At 35.2% G+C, this 19,793-nt stretch overlaps 3 protein-coding genes across 3 annotated transcripts in view; all 3 read right to left on the bottom strand.

The window, feature by feature from the left end:
* LOC127843937 (zygote arrest protein 1-like) overlaps nt 1-19,793 on the bottom strand; it is a 78,159-nt gene that overhangs the window by 22,251 nt on the left and 36,115 nt on the right. The window lies entirely within an intron of this gene.
* Nucleotides 179-3,297, bottom strand: LOC127843935 (uncharacterized). The gene is made up of 4 exons (XM_052373838.1): nt 3,145-3,297; nt 2,055-2,186; nt 1,262-1,409; nt 179-335 (listed from the first exon to the last, which is right to left on the bottom strand). The coding sequence occupies exons 2-4, from the start codon at nt 2,179-2,181 to the stop codon at nt 236-238; spliced, it is 375 nt and encodes a 124-aa protein (XP_052229798.1). The 5' UTR covers nt 2,182-2,186; nt 3,145-3,297; the 3' UTR covers nt 179-235.
* On the bottom strand, nt 14,304-16,780 carry LOC127843936 (uncharacterized). The gene is made up of 4 exons (XM_052373839.1): nt 16,614-16,780; nt 15,757-15,869; nt 15,252-15,399; nt 14,304-14,470 (listed from the first exon to the last, which is right to left on the bottom strand). The coding sequence occupies exons 2-4, from the start codon at nt 15,851-15,853 to the stop codon at nt 14,383-14,385; spliced, it is 333 nt and encodes a 110-aa protein (XP_052229799.1). The 5' UTR covers nt 15,854-15,869; nt 16,614-16,780; the 3' UTR covers nt 14,304-14,382.

Below are 19,793 nucleotides of genomic sequence, written 5' to 3'. Positions count from 1 at the left end.
AAACGAAAAATACCATAAAAGCGGAAAGTGTCGTCCCTGATTAACCTGTGCGGACTACACAGGCTGATCTGGGACGACACTTTACGCAGATGTATAAAAACCCAGTTTTCTCAGAAAGCGTCTCAACTAATCTACGTGTCGAAGACTACATAATCCAGTTCATCAATAACGCAGTACATTTGTATGTAACAATTGTTTATTGCTTTTTCGGAATAAAATTCATTTAATCTGTAATTTAGCCTGTAATCGCATCGATGAGGGCGGCACCACCACAAGCCTGGTTCTGTTGACCTGGTTTGGGGGTCTCGTGGAAGTAGTGGGCGAGGTTCTGGAATCTGTAATACAGAGTCACGTGGTTAACCCTTTGACGCACTTTTACTTACACACTTTGACGAATTTAAATAAGATTAAGACAATCCTTCCCCGGTTAAAGTTCGAAAGGCTTCCTGTCCAACCCTCACATAATGATGATTAACAGCACGAGAACAGCATGAAACCTGAACATACTGCGAGTTATTCGAAGGATGTTCTGGTTTTATGCTGATTGCATATACCTGGTAGACATTTTTTCACTTTGCTTCTTAGCGAGAGAGGGAATTTTTTTTTAAAGAAATTCGAGTTTCGTTCAAGAAATGTGAAATGCTCCGAATGATTGAACTCTGATACCACGAAGTCTTATAAGAAAACTCACGGCCCAGAACTAATAAGTGTGATTTGATAGAGGCCAGTTTTGGACGTTGAAAAAGAGAGTAATCGAGAGAAGGTTCGGTTCTTTGTTTGTGTTCGAAAATTTGGATGCGGTATTTTGGGCCGCGTTCTGAGAAAACTGGGCTTAATGCATATGATTCTGTTCTGTGTTTTTTACGTTTGAATTATGGGGCTCCTTCCGCGCGTGAGGCTGCATTAAGTCTTTCCTAGCACTCCTGCCTAATTAACCAATTGACTCGCAAACAATTTGGACGAATTCGTGAATTAAAGCTGCAATTTACGGCTATTTGTATTTAACTGAAAGTTAATTTTAATTTTGGTATGGTCTTGTCTTGTATTGTGGAGGGTGGGGGTGGTGGGTGAGAGACCCGGAGTACCCGTAGGAAACCCCACCTGTCTGCTATGGTGACCACCAACCACTCACATGCTTCTAGGAACAGTAATACAAAAATGAACCCGAATCGCCTGGGTGACAAGCGCGTGCACCAACCACTGCGCTAACCGGGCAGCCATTACGTACATTAAGTTGAAACTAATCCTTCAATAGACTTACGCGTGGCACACAAGTGGGCATCCGTAGGTCATGACGGCGCCTTCCTGGAGAAGTTTATGGCACTCGGCCTCGCACGCCTGCTCCGTGGGGTCAGCACCGAGGACATCCAGCATGATCTGGACATCACACTTCAACACCTCAAGGTTGACTGAAATCAGGGTCAAAGTCGTCGATGGTATAGATAAAGTTAGTCAAAGTTTAGCTACGTCAGTTCGTATGCATGCACTGAACGCTTGTAATTATCAAATCGTTTGAGTCTGTTAAAGGGGCCTTTTCACAGATTTTGGCATATTTTGAAGTATGTCATTAAATGCTTTATATTGATAAATGAAAACATTGGATCTTGAAAGCTCCAGTAAAAAATCAAGAATAAAATTAAAAAAAGAAAAAAGGTAACCCTCAGCAGGGCTCGAACCACTGGCCCCTGGAGTCCTGGAGTCAAAAGTCAACGATTTAGCCCTCTCGACCGTCATTCCGGATAACAATGGCAGATGTATTTTATACTTTATATAAGCAATCCTCGTAGTTTCACAAAATATAACGACAACAACAGAACTCTCCAAATTATTAATTCGTTTCGCGTTGCAACGCTATATAATTTTCAGGTTTTTAAATCGTCAACAGATGCATATAATGGCTATTTAAGAGCAGGTAAATGTTCAGTATTACTATTTCCTCACAAATATCATAACTAAAACGAAAATTTGCAAATCTGAAACAACTTTTTTTTCAATTTCGTCAATTTACCCAAACGTGAAAAGGCCCCTTTAACTTGACAGAAACCAAACCGTACACAGGTTGCTGATATTCAAGCCGAGCTGCTGAATGAATCTGTCGGGGCGCTCGCCACTGAATCGCTCGTGCGGGGCAGCAGCAACAAAGGCCAGAGTGGCGGCGGCGATAACAATCATCAGCATCATGGTTGCTGTGAACACAATAATGCAAATGTGTAAGAAAAGAAAGTAATTGCGAATGGTATTGTATAGGTACGTAAATAGATTGAAGCGTTTTCCGTCAATTAGTTGTTAAAACCTTGAACAAAAAGACTATTTGATTTACCTTCTTAAACCCTCTGCTTTTGTACATATTTATGTTTAACTATATACAATGAATACAACAGTTTTTGTTTATCTTTATATGATGTGGCACAATTTTTGTTGGATTCACCGTCCGAACTTGCTCATTGTCGATATCAATTTTCTCGATTATTGATAATTTTGATATTGATTTATCATCTACCACGTGGGATTGCAGGATTGAAACGATAGTAGCGCTTGTTGGGTTCATGTCTTCTAAATAGTGAAATGTTATTTAAGGGACCTTTTCACAGATTTTGGCATGTATTGAAGTTTGTCATTAAATGCTTTATAATCATAAATGTAAACATTTGCTATAAAATGCTCCAGTAAAAAAGCATGAATAAAATCTAAAAAAGAAAAAAAAGTAACCCTCAACTGGGCTCGACCCACTGACCCCTGGAGTAAACGTCTATCGCTTAGACCACTCGGCCATCCGTGCTCATAATATGATTGATGTATTTTATACTTTATATAAGCACTCCTCGTAGTATCACAAAATAAATAACGACAACAACAGAACTCTCTAAATTATTCAATCGTTTCGTACTATTCTCTCACAAATATCATAACTACAACGAAAATTTGCGAATCTGAAATAATTTAGTCAATTTACAAAAACGTGAAAAGGCCCCTTAAATTATAAAGTTCCCACTTCCGCATACCACCACTAAAATTCATTTTGAACAAACATTCGACTTTAACGAAGCCATTAATGAGTGGTTATTGAATAATAATTTAAGAAAGTAGTTTGGAGAAGGATTTGCGAGGACAAATGGACAGTTGAATTAGGAAATGTTACTTTACCTTGCGTGATTATCTGTCGGAATGAAAAGACAAGCACGTACTAAAGCGTACATATATACCTTACACATTCACGATCTGTACATATAAAGACCAGTTATCAGTTCTTATTAATAGAACACTACATGGTTCCATCTCATAGGCCATGTATATGCACTAACCAGCATTTTAAAAGAAATAAGCCTGTATTGGGTTCAGATCTTTCGAACATTTCGTTATTTATTTCTCGCTTACACATGCATTTATATGTCTTAAATCCAATTAAAAACATGGAAGGGAATACTGCTTAAATGCAAAGCCAATCTTTAACACAACAACTTCTACTACTACTTCCACCACCACCGCCGCCGCCGCCGCCGTCGCGGTTAAATATTATTAAATAGAGAAATACTGTCTTTGCCGTCCGATTCTTGTCTACTGCAGATAAAAAATTCAATGACAACGTAAAACAATTTGATATGTCTAAACGTTATGGCAGGGTAAGGGCGACTATAACATGAAATATAGTATCGTAGATTGGGTATAAAAAAGATCCTTGTCGGTAAACAAATATAAATGTGGAAAACGTTTACGGCAATAAATACGAAACACTTTGGCTTTGGTTCTGAAATGTATGAATACTGAATAGTAAGAGACTGTGAAACCAGATCAAAAGGATGGACATAATAAGAGACGAACTCACAGATGTTCGCGTGAGAGAAAAATTTCATTAATTTATTTGCTTGTTTCAATATATTGTATACATTTATACATCATTTTTCGTTATCTTGATTAATTTTGTCTTTAAAAATGACATTTTGCCACTCTTTAAACCAGTCTATGTGATGCGAGATATATTGACTATATGGTAAAAATGTCAAGGTAGAACACATGACATCGGCTAAATATATTACATATCATACTTGTTTTCTGTATTGATTGAACTGGAATTCATTTCACTTGGAACGCATCTCTGTATCCGAGGTTGGCGCTACCACAATTATGTTGTCTTGGTTTGGGCGTGTCTAAAAGTCTTGAACGTTCTTCGGGTAATGCCAACTAACTTTTAGAAAAATACGCTGATGATGTGGTTGAGGAAATATTAATACGTGGTTGATGTACTTCGCGCTCGTGTAAGGCATTTGTACACCCCCGAAGATGGGCATATAGTGATCGCACTGTCCGTCTGTCTGTCCGTCGGTCCGTCTGTCTGACCGTCACACTTTTGCGTTTAGGTTTCGAAAAATGCTCATAACTTCTATGTCGCTTCATATATAACTTTCACACTTGGTATGCATCTGTATATGGACAAGGCCTTTACATATGCACACAATTATTTACCCCTTTTACATTGACCTCGAACTTAGGGTCCGCGTTTAGGTTTCGAAATCTGCGTTTAGGTTTTGAAAAAGCGTTTTCGGGGACATATGTCTTCCGATGGAGACAGCTCTTGTAACGCCTGGACATGGAGATGAGACGTCTGTAAACAGAGTGCTACATGGCTGCAGCAAGCATGCGTCTGACTATGTAGACAATTTGGAAAATAACTTAAAAATCATATACTAACATACGAAGCTCAAATAACAGGTTTTCAACATTAAACAATAATAAACCAGTGCATGCCGTTCATTTCCCTTCGTTAACATCGGAAAACTGAATTGTCCGCGTAAACGGAAATGAAAATAGTTCCAAAGGAAGCGCAAGTTTTGTCCACCATCCCCTTTTCACCCATACTTGGAAATAATAATTTATGATATATTGATTCTTCATTGCATCAATATTTTATGATGAATTTCAACTTTACATTTACGTTAATGTATTTGAAACAGTCTTTTCTTGTTATTTCGCTCATTGCACAGATGTTAAACAAATCACAGAACGAAAAGTCTGCAACGAGATTGATTTTCAATTACGGGTTGCTCACAATTGTGCGCACATAGGTCATGCCGGTGCCTCCCCGAATGAGCTTGCTGCACTTCGTCTAAGTGGTCTTTCTGCACTGAAGGTACATTTGTGCAACGCCCTACAATTCAATGCGTGCACATTCCACTATATCTGCAATGCTGTTCGAGAGACCGCTTTATCGAGGTTTTTTATTGTCTTACTATGTCCTTTAACCCATTTATGCCCAGTGGACTGTCCCATCCTTCTAAATTGGATCAATTTATTTCCAAAATTAGGGATGTCTAGTATATTTATTTCTATATTTTGAAAATTTCTTACAGAAAATCCTTTAAGCAAACAGCGCAGACCCTGATGAGACGCCGCATCATGCGGCGTTTCATCTGAGTCTACGCTGTTTGCCAATGCCTTTTTTCTAGACGCTTGGCATAAATGGGTTAAGTGTCTCATCATCATAATAAGCGCTTGCCGTTTTGAGTTTACTTTAGACAATTAAAGCCGGTACATTAGTGTTTTTTTAAATGAAAGACCCTTTTTCAAATACAAGAAATAACAGTCCCCTCGTAATTCCAGGTATATGTTATATTATAACCGTTTTCATTTCTTGCAGTAATATCATTCATAAAGAGGTTTCAATTATGTAGCTTTAATTGCTCAATCAATGTCCTTTGCGAGGACGCAGCCACGAATACGTGAAAGAATATACTTTTTATGGTGGCTACAACGGACTTATTGTTTTAATTCGTGGGAAATGTGCTAAGTGAGTGTTTGTCAAGGACTTTCCGCTCTGATCATCTTGTGTGTTTCATGAAATAGAAATTGCTTTTAAACCATTATCCATTACACATACTGATTCTGACGACACTTCCCTCAGATGTTTACAGAAGGCATTTGCACCTACACGCCTTTTAATTATTTTAAAATTCAATTTTAAAAATGCGAAACAACCCGTCGTCGTGTTTATTTAAAACACGTTGATCTAAGTATTGATTATTATTGTACTGCCATCTTCGCGGCATTTTGATTAATAATAAATATATTGATGCCCTTAACGCCACGTGATGTTTCCAGTACTGATGCACGTAACAACGCCATTAATCGAGAACATTTATTCAAATCAAAGGAAAACTGATTTTTTGCTTATAAATATTTAAATATTGAATGAACAATCACTTTTAGGGAGCCTGGCTTGAAATCCAAAAACTCGGATATGAGCCCATCGCGCTACTTACATATCTCGCCGTTCAATCTTGAAGAAAGGCGAAAGAAGGCAGAAACTTGCTGTTCATAAGATCAAGTGCTTATGAATAAAATAATAAACAGCTCTATACGTATAGTCAGAAAAGCTTCAATGTCACTTACTTATTTGTATTTTTGTTCACACTGCATACGCATACATTTAGGAAATTGCGGCCATTTAATAACATGTATTAAAGCCATTTTCGTTTCATTTGGATGTATGATCTTTTATTTTAACGTGAACGACTATCACATTGAACTGATATGATTTCGAAGTTCAGACCATATAAAGATCAATTAACGGTTAGACAGACCTGCATTATTAGAACATTTATAACAGCACGAAACAATCTCTTATTAAAATTGTTTATGTTTCTTTTAATTTATATAGTAAAAAATCTCTCCGACTATCGCATTAAGTGCCGACTTGACAATTGAAGGTTCAGTCACTGAAATACATATGGTTGCACATGTTAACATATTAAACGATTTGTTGAAGCTTATAATGAGTAATTTTCTAAGGTACATATATTTTGCAATCTTAAGTTAATTTACTGCCTTATAAAATCCGCACACATTATTAACAAGTTCTGGAGATGTAAGCCTTTACGAGCTCTTGTGTATTACCTATAATTTGCGTATAAAAATCTTTGTTGAATGTGCATAGTCGACTGAACCATATTTTAATCCCAACTTTTAATGATTGTTAACTTTAAGGCGTATATATCACGAAAGTTTGCTATTTGCTAGAGAATGAACCGCCGCATCAAACATAAGCGTATGTTTTACACGAGGCTACATGCGAATGTGATCTTGCTTGGTGTTCATCATACCGAACAGGTTTGAACTTCAGGATGATACGGTTCTAAACTAAAGGACACGAACATAGCAAAATTCTGTTAATACGAAATAGCGGGACGTTGGAGCTATTGTTAAAAAATATTCTCAAATTTTGCATTAATTACTTGAAAAGTAGATCTGGGACAAACTACGGGTCTATACGTTATGCAACCTGAGGCGCGAAAGAAACTCACAAGCTTCGAAATACCAAAGTCATACGCGTTGGGACACGACGACGTGTAAGTCGCAGATTAAGATACACGCCAGTGTTCTATTAATAAGTCTTTTATATTTCAATTTAATTGCACAGATGTATGGGAGACAATAATTCGCCAAAACTGACTCTTTGTAATGCAGTGAGTCTACATCAATGCACTACCAAAGAGTGGTCGTCCAAAACAAAGTTTTTTTACCAACACTTTTACATTGATTTTTCGCGGGGATTACTTCCCAATATTTTAACGGTACTCACTACAACCACAAATACATCAATCTAATTTCGAAGTTATTTCGCTTTACTACCTTGTTATTTGTTATTTGTTAAAATCTATGCGATTTTCTATTTATTTGAACTTTATATAGTTTCCAGAAACCAATATGCGATTTTCTATTTATTTGAACTTTTTATAGTTTCAAGCCAGCAATCAAATACAGCTTGAAAAATAACATATTAAAACCATAAATAACAACATTAAAAATCTTTCACGTGGTTCGTTATGGCACTATAGATTTGAGTTGTATGATAACTATAATTTCTATTTAGTACAATCCCTGGGGATATTTGTGTGAATTTTTGGTCCAGAGCATTTCTTGGTCTCATTGTGTAGGGGAATGACTGAAGTTCAATTTTAGTGAGGGTGGACTGTTCAATTCCTGGTCGTTTCCATGGAAACCAAGATGGCGGCTATTAGAATGTCATTTTCAAGGGACCATACCTGTGCAAATCTTTCGTTTTATTAGTTTTATATGCCTACATATTTTGAATTAAATTCCTCTGATGTTTCAAGCAATTATATTGGGCTTCTATCAAGATTGATGTCTGGAGAAGGGATTACATTGTGGTGCTGAGTTGTGTTTCCGAAAGATATCCCTACACATTCCCCTTCGCAATGTCGCATTTTTGAAACAATCATACTTGGATAAAAACCTGGCGTTTCACCTTTATATGAGCTCAGATGATTACTTTATAAAACGATTATATAGAATCAAGCGAATACTTCAATTGGGCATCTGTTGTAATTGGCTTAATCCAATTTCGAGTGATTGTCAATGCTTTTTATACCCAATTACATAATATCCGTCCGTCAAACAAATATTTTCCAGCTGTAATGAATGACAACAAGCTTTCAGCGGTGCCCAAGGCACAAATGTGTATCGGTAGGCATCGGAATTCATCAAACAGTGTAAGACCATTGGTCAGTTGCAAAAAAAATATGTTTTGTCCGCCATTCTGTTCGCCTACAATTGTTTGTTCACGGACTTAAAGTAATATTATTAGGTCATGCTACTTTATTGGTAATTAACCACTGAAATATGAAACAGAACTCGGCAAACCCCATCATTGGCTGATTTGTCAACTGAGCCGTTAACAGAGATTGTCAATTAAGCTTGAGGATGTAATTGCACTGACTTGTCGTATTTCGATGTCCTATTAAGGAAGGTTTGTCATCTTCCTGATCGTGACTCTATCGCTCGCATATGGAACTGCTTATCAGTACATGCAGCGTCATACGTAAACACTTTAAAATAGTAATTTTCCAGAGCTCATAAATATTAACCAAGTGTGAACATTATGGTGTAAACCTTATGTCTTTTACGTCAATAATGATAATTGTTTGTGGCAATTCGTATCGTTGTGTTGTACCGGCTTTATTTTCAAAAAGGCCATAATGAAACGATTTGTTACTAAAGGGGCCTTTTCACGTTTGGGTAAATTGACAAAATTGAAAAAAGTTGTTTCAGATTCGCAAATTTTCGTTTTAGTTATGATATTTGTGAGGAAAAAGTAATACTGAACTTTTACCATGCTCTAAAATAGCCATTATAAGCATCTTTTGACGATTTAAAAATCCGAAAATTATAAAGCGTTGCAACGCGAAACGAATTAATAATTTGGAGAGTTCTGTTGCTGTCGTTATATTTTGTATAACTACGAGAGTTTCTTATTTGAAGTATGAAAACGTCTGGCATTGTATCTGGTAGGATGGCCGAGTGGTCTAAGTGGTAGACTTTTTACTCCAGGACTCCAGGGGTCAGTGGTTCGAGCCCTGCAGAGGGTTACCTTTTTTTTTCTTTTTTAAATGTTATTCTTGATTTTTAACTGGAGCTTTTTTATCCAATGTTTACATTTATCAATATAAAGCATTTAATGACAAACTTCAAAACATGACAAAAATGTGAAAAGGCCCCTTAAAATTCATTAAACAATTCAGTAATCACATTGTAATGAGCATCAGTATTATTTGCATGATCATCCGGCGGCTGTTCTGTTTAGGAAAACTATGCATGAATTTATGCAATGCTGCATTGCACAAATTTCACGTATTTATAAATACAAAACGTATTTAATGTTGTAATTTCCTTTTTAGAAATAATTTTTTATTTTTAATTCGGTAAACTACGTACGGTGAAGATATTATAATAAGTTCTTTACATGAAATCTAATGTGGCGGATATATACGTTAGGCATTGATAAGTAATATTCTTTTTCAATGCTAAAAACTCTTTGTGGATTTAGTAAACCGGATTTCGGAAACAATATAGGGTTTGTTGTTAACCCATTTATTCCTAGCGTCTAGAAAAAAGGCCTTGGCAAACAGCGTGGACCCAGATGAGACACCGCATGATGCGGCGTCTCATCAGGGTCTGAGCTGTTTGCTTAAAGGAATTTCTGTAAGAAATATTCAAAATATAGAAATAAATATACTAGAAATCCCTAATGTTTTGAATAAATTGATCCAGTTTAGAAGGATGGAAGAGTCCACTAGGCATAAATGGCTTAATCAAACACAAGTTTATATGTTAGTCTATAGAAACGGCCACAATGAGGCACGTAGTGGAAAGTGGTCATGTAGTAGGAATTGGAAGGTCTCTTGTTCGCTCTTCTCCAACAAAGTGTTTTCATTGGCAGATGTCAAGGAAATAAGCCAATGTGACGTCGATATAAAATACCAGCCATATACTGCATCGAGTACTACTTATAACCCCAGGTGATCGTGGGATAACTTCGAAAGTAGGTTGAAGATATCCAATTAATATCATACTATACACCCGAACATTTTCATTTTAGGGAAAAATAAGGTTCATATATTGAAACATATATTTTGACGTTGAATTGCAAGGATTTACTTTAAAATAGACAACTACAATGCTTTCAAGCTGGAAAATTACAGAACTCTCCTTTCTGTCGTTCAAAATATCCTTAAAATATATTAATATGATTGCAGAATTTAACATTTTATAACATTATGTTTTAAAATTGTTTGATAATTCTGGTGAAGCACGTTTTTACAATGTTAATTTTGTATCGATTTCTTTTAATAACGGTAACTTAGTTCATCCATAGACATGACATGATACACAGCTATACGTAAATGTATAAAGAATGCATCTCAGCTCGTCCGTGTATTAGTTCAGGTCCATATATGGTGCATCGTAATCGAACGATACCTTACCAAATATGTCAAGAGTGACCTCAAGTCATTCATTAAACAGAACAGAACAGACATTTTATTTAGACTTATACATAAGTACATAGTCTTAATATATAAAATGTCATGACAATAATGGTGTTTAAATGCTCGTAATTATTATATCGATACCTGTCGACAACAGCGTGAGTACATCACTACAAATGTCAATAAAATGTGCACACTGAGTACTAGACAAAGGCATTACGTTTAGAAGACCTGTAAACAGGGCGAAACTTATCTAATTGTTAGACATGTTGTTACAACGGTCTTATAATTGCGTATGTCACGACAAGTACATGCCGGATGATGTTTATATCTAAGCACTTAGCGTTTAGTGTGACAATTACCCTTGAGTTATGCTTACATGTCTTATCGTGACCTTGTAAGATTGGTTACAAATATAATTGCAAAATTACATGTTTATGTTGATAATTTTATATAGTGTATATAATAAATGTTAGCTTTTTTGTTAGCCTTACAAATGAGAAGATCGTGTGACCCGATGAGTCATTCCTGTTGCGGCGCAGGTTGCATGAAGGGTACAACTCAGAGGACAAGCAGCGTGCACATCGTACGGCATGGGATTCCGGCCCCTATCTTATTAACGATCTTATTATAACTGAGGTAACGACAAATGTGCAGTTGAGTGAAAACATATACATTTTTTTGGAAGCATGCTTCTGAAATATCAAATTAACATAAATCAAAACATTACGAGAAACACTTAATAAATGGTTAAAACACGATTTTTAAATATTGTGTTTGTTTGCGTTTGTGATACGTCTTTTACTGAATCACTATGTGGATATATTTCTTGTCTTGTGTAATATGACGGTGCCATTGGAATTAACTTGAATATTAATAAACATTAATCTAAATACTTTCTATGTCGCCCAATTACATAAACTGTACACACAATTGTATTGCATTATAAGGATAATATGAATATAAGTATATCGTAAAACCTTTACAAATGTGTATTGTAGAGAACAGCAATACCGCACTCTGTTCCAGAGATTAGAGACCCATAACTGAATCTCGAAATGGCAAATATGTCAGAGCATCCTTTTAAACGCTACAAATATTCAGAAGACGTGTCGCACTTTAAGGTCAACAACACTTTTTCAGGAATTGTATTGTGTTGTTGTTTCTCCTTCTTAAAATGACACTTTAAGCTCATTATTTAATGTTCTATGTATTGTCAACAACACTGTATACAAATATGGTTTCAAAAAGATAATAACATGGTCGATATCAGTTTCACAATTGACTTCAAAACGCTATTATTTGTGATATGTTTATAAATGTATTGTCGCCAATACATTCATGAATTAGTCATGCCATTTATAATAGGTTTATAATCATGTCGAATTGTGTGTGTGTGTTTTGTTTGTGTGTGTACGAGCTAGTGTGTATTACCTATGATTTGCGTATAAAAATGATAAAAAAAAAACAAACTCATACAGTCGCAATAATCTTTGTTAAAAGTGGATAGTCGACTGAAACATATATAGTCTTACACTTGATGTATCGGCAGCGTACAGCAAGAGTAGGTCAGCCATTTTAAACATGCGATTAAAGTGTCAGCAAGAAAAGCTAACGTATGGTAAACGTGGGAATATTGTATTACCGGCACATGTTCGTCTCATACATTACTTGATATTTAATTGATTCCCATAATTTACATTTCGCACGCTGTTTCAATACGTTGTTTAAGTTTCAATCGTAACTGTCGCGCATTTTGAGTTTATAAATCATATGCTGAGAAAAAAATATGCCCATACGTTTTAGAATACTCACAAAATAATGTATAGTTCAATACGCAACACGGTACGAAAATAAGAATTCATGGAAGCGCTTAAATAATGAACGATGAACACCTAAGCCCTACCACACATTACATTTGAACGGAGCATTTTGACATCTATTGAAAAGTAAGAAAAAATGTGTCACCGGAATGCTTTAAAGGGTTCTGAACATGAAACGATAGAGTGTGTTCTTGATAAATTCAGCAACGGTTTGAACTCCATCGTACAAGTGTTCCTTATATATCCGCGTATACTATAAACCATTTCTGCTCTTAAAATGTTTGTTACCATGTTCCATGTTTATTGCTGTGCCTTAGACAAACCTTTTTCGTTAAAAAATGTAATTTTTACTACCGATATATAACTGCGAAATTTAGTTTCACAATGATATTTAGTTTTAACAAATTAGCACGAGTAGTTCAAAGTGTGTAAGGAATTAATAAAAAAAAATACGAAGAGTATCAATTTCTTAAGTTTTAAAAAATCATTTAAAATCTATACTGATACATGCAAATGTGCACATTACTAGTGTTAACAAAACCGTGTTAACTGCGTCCTAATGTTTCCTTAACCATAGTACACGTGCATGTGCTGTATCATGTTGGACTTTTATCAAATTTAAAACTGGAGCATTGTAGCGAACATTTCAACTTATAAATCCCATGCATTGTTAATTAACATTATTAAGATTTCATATTTCTGCTTCGGTTGAATAAAGAATAAATTTATAAGATGTGTACCACAATTTGATAAATTGCACATATACTGTTTATTCTCATTATTTTTTTCTATCAACAAGTATTTTTTTACATATTCAATTTTGTGCTACCTGTTTTTATGTTCGCTATTATAGTTTTTCATGTCAAACACACCAATTGTCGTTTTGTTTTGCTACCATATATTTCTTGCTAAATTTATATTTAGTTAATTAAGTGCAGCTCATAACAAATTTTAGTAGCCCACTACTAATAAAAAAGTACTTTACGGTAATTTATCGTTGTAGTTCATGGTATTTTATTGATTTACTCTTCTATAATTTTAAAGTACTCAAGTTAGGATATTGTTTTATGTATGATAAACTATGAGCAATAACACAGACTTATACATGGAAAACAATTTTAAGTACAAATTCAAATTACAAAATAGCGTGACCATATTTTGACATGTTCTTTACATCTTGTTACGAAAATTTCTTATCCGTTAATTTATAATAAAATGGTATACATTTTGTACTCGTTAATTAATTGTATTACTTTCACCACCAAACGTCGGTATCTTAACGCAAATTCGATAACAATAAAGAATGCCATATACATCATCATAAGACTAAAAGTACCAAATACACCCGTCCGACTGGCAATATCATTTCATTATACACCACACTTGTTTCGGTAACGTAGCTCTACTATTTTCTGAAAAAATGGTTGCTGAAGTTCATCTTCTCCAGGTTAGGTGGTATATTTTTGCATTATTGATAAATAATTCTTTAAAATGAATTTTTCATACAGAAACTTAAACACATCAAGCAACACATTAAATAATGTACTTTTTGGAATGTGAATAATAATACAAAAAAGTGGTAAATTAAAAAGCAGTCAGGAAAATGATCTCCCAGTAATTTTAACATAAAAATAAACCTGATTACCTAATAAACGGACGTTGCGTTTTAATTGGTACTCTTAACAAATAACGAACACTTACATTGCTATGCATTTATTTATTAAGATGTTTCGTAAAAATTCATGCATATAACGTTATTACTAAAGTTGTTTTTATTTGCTTTAGCGGGCAGAAGTTGTGGCATTGCCGCAGGTAGAAGCCTGCCCAGGATGAGGAGTCTCGTGGAAGTAGTGGGCGAGGTTTTGCAGACTGAAATTATAGACAAGTGATCTGTATAGGGAATAAGAACACACAAGAAACATTATTAGGACTGAAAAATTTGCTGGTATTTAACCAATTTATGCCTAGTGGACTCTCCCATCCTTCTAAATTGGATCAATTTATTTCCAAAATTAGGTATGTCTAGTATATTTATTTCTATATTTAGAATATTTCTTACAGAAATACCTTTAAGTAAACAGCGCAGACCCTGATGAGACGCCGCATTATGCAGCGTCTCATCTGGGTCTACGCTGTTTGCCAAGGCCTTTTTTCTAGACGCTAGGCATAAATGGGTTAATTAAGGTTTAAGACCCTTTGTTGCATGTATCGCCTCAAGATAATTCAGTACCAAGATAAAACTAGTCATGATAAGGAAACTTACTGTCGGTTTCTCAATAGACATGATTATTGTTAAATAAGTGCGGTCGGTTTTCAGAACAACTTTAGCCGTTTCAACGAGTTTCGGATTGAAACCATTAACCAAGTTGGCAGATTCTCCATAAAATACTAAATCGACTGGTATGCCTAGAAACCAATGCAACGCACAAATCGTGCATCAATGTTGAAGATTTGCGACCATCAATCAAATCAAAGGAACTTAATATCGACATCCCAGAACAAATCTTATTGCACTCAACTAGTCTTCATTTTGACCGCAACAACCTATTTCATATTAAAAACGTCAAGTATTCAAGTGCGCAATAACCTATTTTATATACAAAACTTTAAGTATTCAAGTAGATTCTGTTAAATGAATCAAAACACTTACGCATGACATATTAAAGGACATCCGTATGAGAAGATGGTTCCGTCGGTGATCAGCTTGTGGCACTCTGCCTCGCAGGCCGCCTCAGTGGGGTCGCTGCCAAGGACGTCAATGAGCAACTGAACGTCACATTTCAACGTCGCCAGGTCAACTGGTGGACATGAAGACGCCCATTAAATGAGTACAGAATACCGAATGATGCACGCGTAGATTTTCCAATGAATACATTGACTCGTTGCGTGCAGTTTCATTAGAAAAATAAAAAAATCTTAAATATCCTTAATCTTCTTGGAATTACACAAATCTGATCTCAAATAGAGTGAACTTGACCTCTAAGCTTCTACAATAAATAATCCGATAAACTATCAATTGCATGATAGGTCTAATTTTTCAATTGACTTTAACACTGGGGTGGCCATGAATCAAACCATAAGACAAATTTATAATAAATTACTAGCAACTACAATACAGAAGTCGCAAAAATCCAATGCATTGGTGATCCACTTACAAGAATTTCCAATATGGAGTCCCAGATTTTCTATAAATCTTTCCTGTGGAGCGCAAAGCACTACGGGGATGACACAAAGGACTAGAAGCTTAAACATTGTTTAATTTTGGATGCTGAAAATAAAAGTACTATAAAATTAACCCATTTATTCCTAGTGGACTCTCCTATCCTTCTTAATTGGATCGATTTATTTCCAAAATTAGGGATGTCTAGTATATTTTTTTCTATATTAAGAATTTTTCTTACAGAAATTCCTTTAAGCAAACAGCGCAGACCCTGATGAGACGCCGCGTCTCATCTGGGTCTACGCTGTTTACCAATGCATTTTTTCTAGACGCTAGGCATAAATGGGTTAAACATTGTTTAATTTTGGATGCTGAAAAAGAAAGTAATATATAAAGATCATAGACGCTAAGCTACTTATATTTTTTGAATATGTTCGAGAACAAAAACAAACAAACACTACCATAGTCATAGTCCATGGTGCATTAATCAATATCTCGTCTCCTCCTTTTCACGTACAGAGATTTGTGGTTATAAACGTTCATTAGTTTCAACATTTGTTGTAAGTTACAACTTGTAGCGTACACAGTGTCTGGTATAAAATAAATTTTTGACAAAAGCTGACACACATATACATGTTTTCAGACAAACATTGCCACCAACTCCGACGTAAAGCCTTAAACAAGTCAACCAGCCAGTGTTTAATGTATTTGAACTGTCCTCGCAGAAAAGTAACGTTGTACATTGAAGTTTACTATTTATAGCTTTATATTGCTTGTTGAATGTATTCAATAATACTTATTATATATTGCACATTTCGACGTTACTACAACGCATTATCTGGATCCACTCACCTTTAATTATGCTCTGAAACGGACAATCGATGTAACTGCTCTGCCAATGCGGTGAAAACGGCCCCTTTTATATCATTACTTGACTTACACGTTTGCAATCTGAAGGTCAGTTGCGGATGAACAACCGTTGGTTTTCACGTTTACAATGCATGGACATATACCATTTGTTTGCGATGTTTCGTTATCTGATAATATTTCACAGTATGTGCTAGCCTAAGCAATGACACACAGCGGACTTAAAATCTGCAATACTAAAAATAGTTTTTCATTCAACTATATGCATGTCCCAGAACTCTTGACACGTTGTTAACTAATTGTTTTCTATTTAAGGTAAATATAGAATAGCTAAGCAATTACACAAAGACCTGCCGGCTGGATAGAAGATATATTAATTACAAGAATTTAATAAAACAACTGCCTGTAACTTGAAAAAAAATAACGCACCCACTTAATTAAATTGGTCGGAGTTCGTAGAATATAGTTCGGATAAATGGTTCCCTAGCACATCTGCTTGTTAATCTTAAGGCTCAATAATTTAAATCGTTATCACCCCCGGAAACCCGACATGCTGTGAGAAGTTGGACATGCTAGGATATGTAGCCGATATACTTCAAAGAATTTCGGTAGGGTAAGTAAATCCAGTTCAATCATATCATTTTTTTTTTATCAACACGTTGTATGTAAAGTCGAATTTTTCCACCAATACGAACTTTTTTAAGTAACCCTGGCGGATATGTTACTCGGGGACATTGGTTAATATAATTGTCGGTGAAAAAACTTTTTCACTGGCATACCTTTAAAGAAATTTGTAAATAAAGTGCTAAATATGGGACAAATCCCTGCATCGTCGACTTTAAATAGCCATATTTCAATAAATCCTGAATATTAATAACCAGGATTTTTCTAACATACATGGTAATACCTCCTTTGCATGCACCAAGATATATTTTATTTCAAAAATGCCTTTAAACAATTATAGAACTGGATTTACTTACCCTACCGAAATTCTTTGAAATATATCGGCTACATCTACTAGCATGTCCAACTCCTCACAGCATGTCGGGTTTCCGGGGGTGGTTATTCAGCAGTCGGTAAATGTATCGCTGATGTCAGCGAAGGATGTTTGATCGCATATCTACGGTGGCATAGAGGTGACATTCACTTCTCTTTTTTTAAATTGCTCTCCTCTTTTTCCTATCTCGTGGCCACGAGTTAGCTATGTCGTGGCCACGAGATAGAAAAAAGAGGAGTGCAAAACCAAATAAAAGCGGCGTAAAATTAACAAAAGAGCGGTGCTTCTCTTTTTCTAAATTGCTCTTCTCTTTTTTCTATCTCGTGGCCACGAGTAAGCTATGTCGTGGCCACGAGATAGAAAAAAGAGGAGTGCAAAACTAAATAAAAGCGGCGTACAATTAAAAAAAGAGTGGTGCAGTAAATAAAGGCAGAGTGCATTTTCGCTATCTCGAGATCCGGAGTTAGTCAGCCAATAAAAATTTTGCGTAACATGTGTTAATATTCTGTACGAATATATATAGCTGGTCAAAGCAGGCAAGGCTCTGATATAACATAACATACTACTTTAAGTACTACTATTACTGCTACTACTACTGCTGCTGTTTTTGTTGTTGCTGCTGTTACTACTACTACTACTACTACTACTACTACTACTACTACTACTACTACTACTACTACTACTACTACTACTACTACTACTACTACTACTACTACTACTACTACTACTACTACTACTACTACTACTACTACTACTACTACTACTACTACTACTACTGCTACTTCTAATACTACTACTACTTCTAATACTACTTCTAATACTACTACTACCACTACTACTACTACTACTACTACTACTACTACTTCTACTACTACTACTACTACTACTACTACTACTACTACTACTACTACTACTACTACTACTACTACTACTACTACTACTACTACTACTACTACTACTACTACTACTACTACTACTACTACTACTACTACTACTACTACCACTACTACTACTACTACTTCTACTACTACTACTACTACTACTACTACTACTACTACTACTACTACTACTACTACTACTACTACTACTACTACTACTACTACTACTACTACTACTACTACTACTACTACTACTACTCTACTACTACTACTACTACTACTACTACTACTACTACTACTACTACTACTACTACTACTACTTCTACTACTACTACTACTACTACTACTACTACTACTACTACTACTACTACTACTACTACTACTACTACTACTACTACTACTACTACTACTACTACTACTACTACTACTACACTTGAGGCCTTTTCAAACTGTTGACCGGTCAACAGTTCGATATTCACCAGTAACAGTTTAAAACATTGCAAATTTCTTTTTCTACGAGGAAATAGCAAAAAAAATAATTAATTATCATTTATATAAGACATCAGGTAATAATAACTAATGCTACAATTTTTCGGCATAGCTGTTTAACGTCACTTTTGACCTTACCTGACATGTATGTGTCTAATAAAATTCAAATTAAATTTCCCGCGGCTAGACACGAGTGAATACATTTCATTAAGTCGATTGGTTGATTTGAGCATACCATAAGAACATTGGAATCATTACCGCGTCTTTTTAACACTGTTTTACTGCGTGTTCAGTATGAAACATTTTTTTCTCTAATGAAAAGGCTTGATAGATAGAACAGTTTTGCACTCTATCGTTTAGAAAAAAAGGCCTTGGCAAACAGCGTTGACCCAGATGAGACGCAGCATGATGCGGCGTCTCATCAGGGTCTGCGCTGTTTACTTAAAGGAATTTCTGTGAGAAATATTATAAATATAGAAATAAGTTACTAAACATCCTTAATTTTGGAAATAAATTAATCTTATTTAGAAGGATAGGAGAGTCCACTACGCATAAATGGGTTAAATCTTTCACCACCGATTGAAGGAGGAGCTGTTACAATTATTAACTTACATATTGACAGCATATTAATATTTAGTTTTTTTCTTTATAACATATAAATATATATTTTTAATGTGTGATAAACAAGCACATTCAAATATACTTTCTTGCTTTGATTTACTGTACATGAGATTTGTACAACGTATTGCTTAGTCCGGACTGCGTTTAAAACATTGGACGCATGGCTGATTATTATAATTA

The sequence above is a fragment of the Dreissena polymorpha genome, chromosome 9 (assembly GCF_020536995.1).
Source record: "Dreissena polymorpha isolate Duluth1 chromosome 9, UMN_Dpol_1.0, whole genome shotgun sequence".
NCBI lineage: Eukaryota > Metazoa > Mollusca > Bivalvia > Myida > Dreissenidae > Dreissena > Dreissena polymorpha.
The sequence above is the reverse complement of the archived record's forward strand: the minus strand, read 5'-3'. Positions and strand labels throughout refer to the sequence as shown.